Below are 8,278 nucleotides of genomic sequence, written 5' to 3'. Positions count from 1 at the left end.
TTTTTGGCTTTATATATTTAATAAGCATTTTTAGCTGTAAAATTTTTAGCAAATTCTATATTAGAATTTGCTAAAATTATTATAGATTTCATTACCACGCTTTTACAGCTGATAAAAGGCTTTTTTTCAAACTAATGTGTTTGCCAGAAAAAGCAGGAATCTGTTTTTAAAAGCTTCTCTCTAGTTGGTTACTGCTGCATTTTTTGCAGAGCCAATTCACGATTTGAAACTGTCATAATAGATGTTTCTCATCGTGAGTGGGAGGTTTCAATAGAAACATGTCAATTCAAAGTTTTTTATGTCAATTTGAATATAAATGCTGCCACTTGTTACCACATGTACATTATTTTATCTTAAGAAACCTAAATATCGTAGAAATGACCACTGAAAAAAAGAAAAAGTTCGATCAATCTTAGTTTTATTTCTTACACGTTTTATGTATCTTGTTTGACCATTTTAGATTTTTTCATCTTTGTCACCATGTTGCTAAAAGGGTGTGCCACAAACTTGTCACCCTTTTATGTTGTTTTTAGCCTTAATATATATTAGAATGAACTCCCAATTGACAAAAACCATGAAGCTAATTACACAGGTTAGTAACGGTTTGTTATATATTATCATTCTCCACTTAACGTCCAAGCATGGAAATGGATGTTAAGCTGAGAAGGTGACTAAATTGGACTGTCTTAGATCTAAACTCAAATTATTTTGCATCAAGTCTGCACCTACCTTTTGCCAAGTCTTTCTCGGTCTACCTTTGGACTTTGCCCTAGGAACAATCAAGTCTCTACACTTTTCAACCAATTATCACCCTCCAATCATTTAAAGTGTCCCAGCCAACCCAATCTTCTTACCTGGATAACATCTTTAATGTTATTGGTTCCATAGCGTGCATCTTACCCTATTTAAGCTATTTCCGTCTCTCAGACTGGTGTTAAACACCCACCTAACCATTCTCACATCATTCCTTTCTAAACGTTCAATATCTTCCTTCTCACTGCCTATGTTTTACTACTGTACAATATAACATGTCCTACACAAGCCTTATGCAACTTACCTTTTACCTCAATTGACGAGACTCTGCTAGTCAACAAAGAAAGTAATTAGTAAACTTTTTTAAGCAGAACCTATTCTGCAAGTAAATACTTCTTCACTACCCAACATAACACCTAATTAGCAGAAGTTCTCAACTATATCTCTTACAATCCTCTGTCATACATCATTAAAGCTGAGAATACTTCATTGTCTATAATCTCACCTTTGCAACACTTGCATACAAACGAAAACCTTTTCTCTTTTAGTCCTTTTTTCCATTTCTCAAACTTTTTAACTAATTCTACCATCGACTCCACGGTGAGAACCAAATTATCTGCTAACTCCCATGGACAACATATTCTGAATTCCATCAACAGCACTTCTAAGACTAAAACAAACAATAAAGGACTAAGGACCAACATTACACTAAATTCATCACTAAGTTAATTCTGACATATAAATCTTTCTCTAATCATCAAAGACAAAATAAAGATTCTTTCTTTTTTCTTTTCCTAAATAATTTTCCTGAAGATGTCCAAGTAAAAATATCGTATCTGTAGTACCACGCCCTGGAACAAAGCCAAATTGCATCTTATCTATATCAATTCTTTTTTGAATAACATATCAATCACTCTTTCAATAACTTCCATTACTTGATCAACCAACTTCAAACTCTATAGTCACCTCTTTCTAATAGATCACCCTTACCCTTGAAGCAATTTACTAAACACTTTACTGCCGGTCACTCTGGATAACACCATCCTTTATAATATGATTAGCAAGGCTTGCTGCAACAAGACCTGATACTTCTGCAATTTTGCCAGTCTTAATTTTCCAAAAAGCCTGCCCTATCCATTCTGTCTTGATCTGCATAGCTGGCTCTTCTGCAACATTATCACCACGCAAGTTATCCTCATCTCAATCAAACTCTGTGTTAAGCAATGTCTGATAAAAACTCTAGTTTATAGTTTCTTAATTTTATAGATATATATTTACTATTCTTGTGATCAAACTTTTGTATCCTTTAGACATGCTCTTGTTCCATCAGAAGAAATGTCAGTAAACTGAGGTAAATGTTATTATTTGTCTGAAAACTTTTTAAATAATATAATGTATAGAGTTAGAAGTATATAGATCTAAAGGAATCAAACATAAATTAAAACCAGCGTTATTGCAAATTAAAATGAAGATAAATGTGAATGTTTAAAAGCACATTGTACTGTACTAAAAATGAAAGACAATGTAAAAATGGACAATAAAGAAATAACAGAGTGTAAAACAAACAGTAATTATAATGAAAGGTTTTAAAAATCAGTTCATTATCCAATTTTTAAAACTTTTTTGTTTTTTGTTTGAATGTTTTTTTCATGAAAAAAACCCAGCTTGTCGTAGAGTTTATTTTAATGATTGTTTTAATGATTTTAATGACATATGTGGCTTCAGAAAGTCCATACTAACAGACACATTTTTTACCTGTTTTTTTGTCTTTTGTCTCTGTTTGCATGTTTTCTTGGTGTTGACTGCAAATTAGGAGGCTGATCTGAATTACATCTTTGAGATGGCATATATCCACCATAACTTGCATTGCATTTTGATTTATAATTTTTCTAAAGCAAACATTCTCTCAAAGTAATTAAAGACTGTCTTCCTTGGGTTTCTTTCTTAGGATACAATGCAATTTCAAATGGTTTTATTTAATAAAATTGATGATATATGGTTCAAGCTTTACTCCACAACTAATTAAAATCAAGGCACTTACCCTTGCTTCATGTATCTAAAAATTTAATATTAAATAATATCAAAGTTATTTATTATTGTTTGATTTGAAAAGTCTTGACAGACAGTTGACTTTAAAATTTTGTCTGTCTCTTTCAACCACTTGTAGGTTTGGCCTCTACTAACTTTTATATATGTTCAGAAACATCGATTGGTTTCTCTCCATTCTCCACAAGAGATATTGCATTAATCTTAAATTTGTTTGCAAAAGACTTTCTCACATCTTTCTACAGATGGTGTTGTTTCCAAAATGTGAAACTAGATGGTCTAGGTGTTTTTTAATTTCTTTGGGACTTGTATGAGATTTTAACTGCAGGTTTGCACTTTTAAGTGAACTGAAAGTCCTTGGTTTTTAAAGTTTGAATGCAGTGAAATTTTACTTTATACTCTTCAATGGACAGCTTGTCACTTAAACGTTATTAAATTTACACACAAAAACTTTGCTTGAAGAACTTCGCAACTTAAGGAAATATTCAATTTGAGTTTCCCAGATGACTGATAAACTATAACTTACTGCGCTTTGCATTTTGTAACAAAAAATCACTAGTTATGCATTGTTTCAACTATTCTTATAAGGGTTGGTTAGCTGTTCTTCTTGTGACCATTCATTTTTTCGTGTAAACATGTGAAAAACAAAAATACTGTAGTTTTTTACATAGGCACGTCTCCTAATCAAACTGTTACTCGTGAGGTTTGATATAGGAGATTATCAAATATGATAATTAATGAGATTATCATAAAAGCAGAATAAAGTAAAAGAAAGAAAGCTTGTTGAAAGGAAAAAAGGGGGAAATAAATGTTGCATAAGAAACACAATTTTAAGAAACACAAGGCTAAAAATGCATAAAAACTTATAAGAAACATTTAATAAACATTTTAGGCTTAAATTGATGATTGTTTTGTTTTTGCTGGCCTAAATTAAATAAATTCAGAATTTTTCTTTTTTTAAAAAAAATTAAGCATATCTTTTATCCTACATGATGCATTTTATCTGTCATATTCCATTTATGGTGCTAGATTGATTTCCATTTTCATAGTGACCTGCCCTGAATAAACCTTTCTCACGTTAGTGAACGTAATAAAAGTTATCCTTTGAAATAAATAGCATCTTTTCCTGATTCGAATGCTTTGAAATGGAATTTACAACTGCAGTAGGACTAGAATAAATTGGAATAAAAAAATTGCACCCATACACTTTCTACGTTCATAAAACCTGTATTGCACTTTTCAGAATTAGATCCCACTTTTATAACACTTTTATGTTCCCAGGTTATTTTTCAATTGACTTTTCGTAGGTTGTGTGAAAATGTTCAAAATAGTTGCTCTTTATTCTAATTTGATCATTCTTACTTTTTCAATGTATATATAGCGGACAGACCTTGAAATAATTTTTTTTGGCTAAACAGACAAAATGACCAACACATTTCCAATTTGGTCGCACATATTTGTCACTTTTTTCAAATTTTTGTCAGACAAAAAGTCCAGTGGATTTACCTCATTGTTGTAAACTTCCATTTGTTAAGGTGACAAAATTATAACCCTGAGGAGTACTTGATCCACAAGTCAGTCTGTTTATAACCAACCTAACCATTCTAGCTAATTCACTTTGTAGACACAAATTTAGATATAGGTCTTAAGCACGCATAAATCAAGTTTGAAATACTACACTTCCTAGAAAGATTTCATTGTTAGTCCACAAAAGTTATGTAAAAATAAAAAATATAATGGAATAAAGGTTACTACTAAAGTAGCACTTATTTTTTTCAAATGATATTCTATAGTGTCGATCACACAGTGTATCTGGTAGTTAAAAGTCTTTACATAAGCATTATGTGTTTTGCATTTTTTGTATGAACATTCACCACGGTTTAAGAAATGTGAAATCATTTTGCATAAATTGTGGTCTGGAAGCACTGTAGATCACTTGCCACTATCCTTTATTAATGTTCATTTTGTTGCAACCGACAATATAGAAATAGGTGATACAAACGATTAATGGAAAAAATAGCATTCGCAATTTTTAACATAAAAAAGACAGCATTTTGATTTGCAATAACCGATCTGCTAATTTATACCCTGTACCAATTTAATTTATATTCTCCTACTTTATAATCTGAAGTCCAAGCTTTTTAAAAGCTAGCCAAAGCCTTTTTTGCGTTTCGTTATAGCTTGTATCGACCCAAAAAGGAAAAGTACCCTCTCCAATACAAAGTACGTGTTGTAAATCAGGATGGTTCATCGTATATCACAAGATATCACTTGCCAGTTGGAGTTATTCGGTTACCCCTTGATCCTAACACATTAACCGAAGAAGAAAAGAAAGCAAGATTAAGACGAATTCGAAGTGAAAAGAAAATAGATGTGCAGGAGTATAAAGAAGATGTTAAGTTTGATAGAAAAGCGATGATGAAACTTATGAAGAAGAAAAAAACATGATATTCTGACATAATGGTGTATATAAAATTATTTGGTATTTTTAAATGAAATATTTTTCACTCATAAATAGTTGTTTGATAAATGCATCTCAAGCATGCTTTTTTATGGGTACAAAGTTTTGCCAGTTTGGTGCAGAATCATTAAATTAAGAACACACATAAATACAAAAACTAAATAAAATTTTTCTTTGGCTAATGTTCAAGAAAAACAACAAGACATTTTGTCAACTAAATTAATATGCACACAAAATTATTTATTGATCCATTATTTGATTTACAAAAACTTGTATACCTATAAAAATTAGTTTGTTAAAAATAGTGCTGATTTCCATAATACTTTAAGGACATGAAACTCTTTATTCTCAACCATAAATATGTAGGTGCATTGGAAAGAGAAAGCAAATGTTAGAAGAAAAAATATTGTTAAAAGCAGCAATAGACCAGAATTAATGATGTTGGGTTTAGTGTTTTTCGTCCTGAAATAATGTATTGTACTGGGATCTGCTAAAGATTTTGATGTCCTCTTTACAACTTATTATATTTTTCTGTAAGTAACCTAAGTAAGTAACTATTATCTGACATGAATGTTCAGAAAAACTTCATGTACAGGCTTTAACAACATGTGACCCACAATTTGGGCTAAAACATCAAGGAACTCAGTTTAAGAAAAGGTGAAAAAAAGTTTGAAATAAAAAGTATGTAAAAAAAGGAATAAGTGATTTCTTCTGTTTACGTTAATTAGAACGGAAAAACAAAATGAGAACTGGACTGCTGATAGCATTTGTCTATTTCTGTGTAATCTCAATTTTTTCTTATCATTCAAGACTTTAAGCAAAAACATTCTTTATTCAAGTTTAAAAACAACCATTAAATTGCAGTGCTTTTTCTTATTTTTTGTGACAAACAAGATAAAGAGAAATCAGATTAGCACCAGGCTAAGCTAGTAGGGATTTTTGAATCATGAAAAACTTTAGCTCGTTTCCATTATTAAATTTTCCAACTAGAAAATTAAGTTGAATTTATTTTAATAATTAAAGTTAGGAGTTTTTCAAAAATTTATGGAGGAGCTCCACAAGCTGAGGTATGTAAACTTCTTTTTTTTCTAATATAAATGTGTTTATGGAAGAGAAAGTAAGTCTATATCTTGTTTTCCGTAGCAATCACAAACAGTCAAAGTTGAATTAGGGGCAGTTTATGCCTAGAGCATAAAATCAACAGTAAACGGTTTAACAGTTCAATGACATAATTTTAAGTTTGAACAATTTACATTTTTTTAAAAAAACCCAACAAATCCAAACTAAATGTATGTAACAATAGATTACTTGAGATTTAAATCAAAACTAAACAAAGTTTTCGACATGTTCAGGTGTAACAATGTTAAGTGTCGAAAAAACTTTGTTCTGATTTGATTTTTGTAATTAAGTAGTTTATAATTAAGTAGTTATTGTTAAATATAAAACAACGTATTTTTAAACCACAAGAAATTTTTAAGCACTTAGACTTAAACCTGTACTGAATTTTTTTACCACAAGGGCAGATAGAGCTTTTAGATTAGAATTTCATGTACCAGGGAAATAGAAATGTGCTGTTTTTATATTTTTTGCTACATACTACTATGTTGTGTTTGAAATGGTTACACACAGCTAAACTTTGTTTGAGCAGCTGTTGCACACAGCTAAATTAAAGGTATTAAACCATAGGCAACTTATGCTGGCACCAGCTTTAGTGTGATGCATTATAAAGTCATTTCTAAGACAAAGCTACAAGTATGCTTTCAAAAACCAATATTGAAAGGTGGCGATGTTGAAAATACAGTAAGTCCGTTTTTAATTTTTTCTTTTTTATGCTAAACAAAACCTCGTTTTAGAAACAGTAATACTTTATAACCTTATTTTTGAATCACATATAGCATAGGGATTATGCTTTCCCTTTAAATGTTTTGCTTTAATAAAAGTTTATTATGTTCTAAAACATATATTTTATTGCTTTTTGTCTTGAGTATTTACCAGGGAACATTTGTGATATTTAACAAGCTACAGCTGCTACTTTTACCATAAACTATGTAGTTGACACGAAATACTTAAATGTTTTGCTAGGACTTATTTTGTGTTATGATTAGTATGTCTGGGACTGGTAATATTCACCACAGTTTGGGGAATTGGGGGTTGAGAATTAGTATGGGGAATTAGGGGTTGAGAATTAGTACTAATTTATGTACTAAATAATGTTACTCATATTAAAACAAGTTCATATACATGTGTCATGTACATAATTTTATTGCGATATTTTTTATAGGACATTAGTTGACATCCTACCCCATGTCCTATAAAAAACATTATTGACACTATAGTTGTTAGCCTTTAAAAAATTTCACAGTGAATCGCCTGTTGTACTTATTTTTTTTATCGCTATTTCGTGCATCCTTGCCACATGTTTACATAACAATTTGCTTGGGCATAGCTTATTAAATAGGTGCAAATATTGAAAAAACACGTTTTTTTAATTTTGTTTACAGACAGATTTAAACAGGTATTAATTTAATATGGTTGATACTTCAACCCACGAAATAAATACCATATTTAATCAATTGTTTATTAGTATTTTCTCAGTCCCTAATTGAAATTATGGCAAATTGGAGTTTAGGTGTATTTATCAAAATGGGATTTGGGGGAGGGGGCCTATTCAGGAGAGGGGGGGTATACATGAGTGGGAGTTATTCAATAATTTATGGTATTCATGTAGAGCGAATTAAATTTACGTAGATTTTAGGCGCTGTAAAAAGGGGTAGGCAACTAAAAGCGAAACTAATTGTACCAGTCTTCTATTTTTTTTTATCAAATAAGCTTTATGATATTAGCTTTGTCAGTCCAAACTAATAAAGCCTGCTCCCAGTATACTGTTTATCTAAAACCTGCATGTGAAAATCTAAGATGCCTAGCTAACCCTACTACTACATTTATAAACAAATTAACCTGCCCCTCCACCATAGAATCATTATATAAAATGTTTTTGAATGACTACCCTGTAACCTT

General features: G+C 30.7%; 1 protein-coding gene across 1 annotated transcript; it reads left to right on the top strand.

Moving 5' to 3' along the window:
- The first annotated feature begins 342 nt into the window (after positions 1-342).
- LOC130613107 (39S ribosomal protein L55, mitochondrial-like) lies at positions 343-5,314 on the top strand. Its single transcript, XM_057434433.1, has 3 exons — positions 343-592; positions 2,064-2,104; positions 4,980-5,314. Exons 1-3 carry the CDS (start codon positions 521-523, stop codon positions 5,245-5,247), a joined length of 381 nt encoding a protein of 126 aa, XP_057290416.1. The 5' UTR covers positions 343-520; the 3' UTR covers positions 5,248-5,314.
- The last annotated feature ends 2,964 nt before the right edge of the window (positions 5,315-8,278 follow it).

The sequence above is a fragment of the Hydractinia symbiolongicarpus genome, chromosome 10, assembly GCF_029227915.1.
Source record: "Hydractinia symbiolongicarpus strain clone_291-10 chromosome 10, HSymV2.1, whole genome shotgun sequence".
NCBI lineage: Eukaryota > Metazoa > Cnidaria > Hydrozoa > Anthoathecata > Hydractiniidae > Hydractinia > Hydractinia symbiolongicarpus.
Note: the sequence above shows the minus strand (reverse complement) of the source record. Positions and strands in the feature narration are given on the sequence as shown.

Coding starts and splice junctions, on each gene's coding strand:
- LOC130613107 (XM_057434433.1), top strand. CDS start 521: ATGTTGTTTTTAGCCTTAATATATATTAGAATGAACTCCCAATTGACA. Junction 593..2,063: donor CCATGAAGCTAATTACACAG/GTTAGTAACGGT, acceptor TGTATCCTTTAG/ACATGCTCTTGTTCCATCAG. Junction 2,105..4,979: donor AGAAATGTCAGTAAACTGAG/GTAAATGTTATT, acceptor GTTTCGTTATAG/CTTGTATCGACCCAAAAAGG.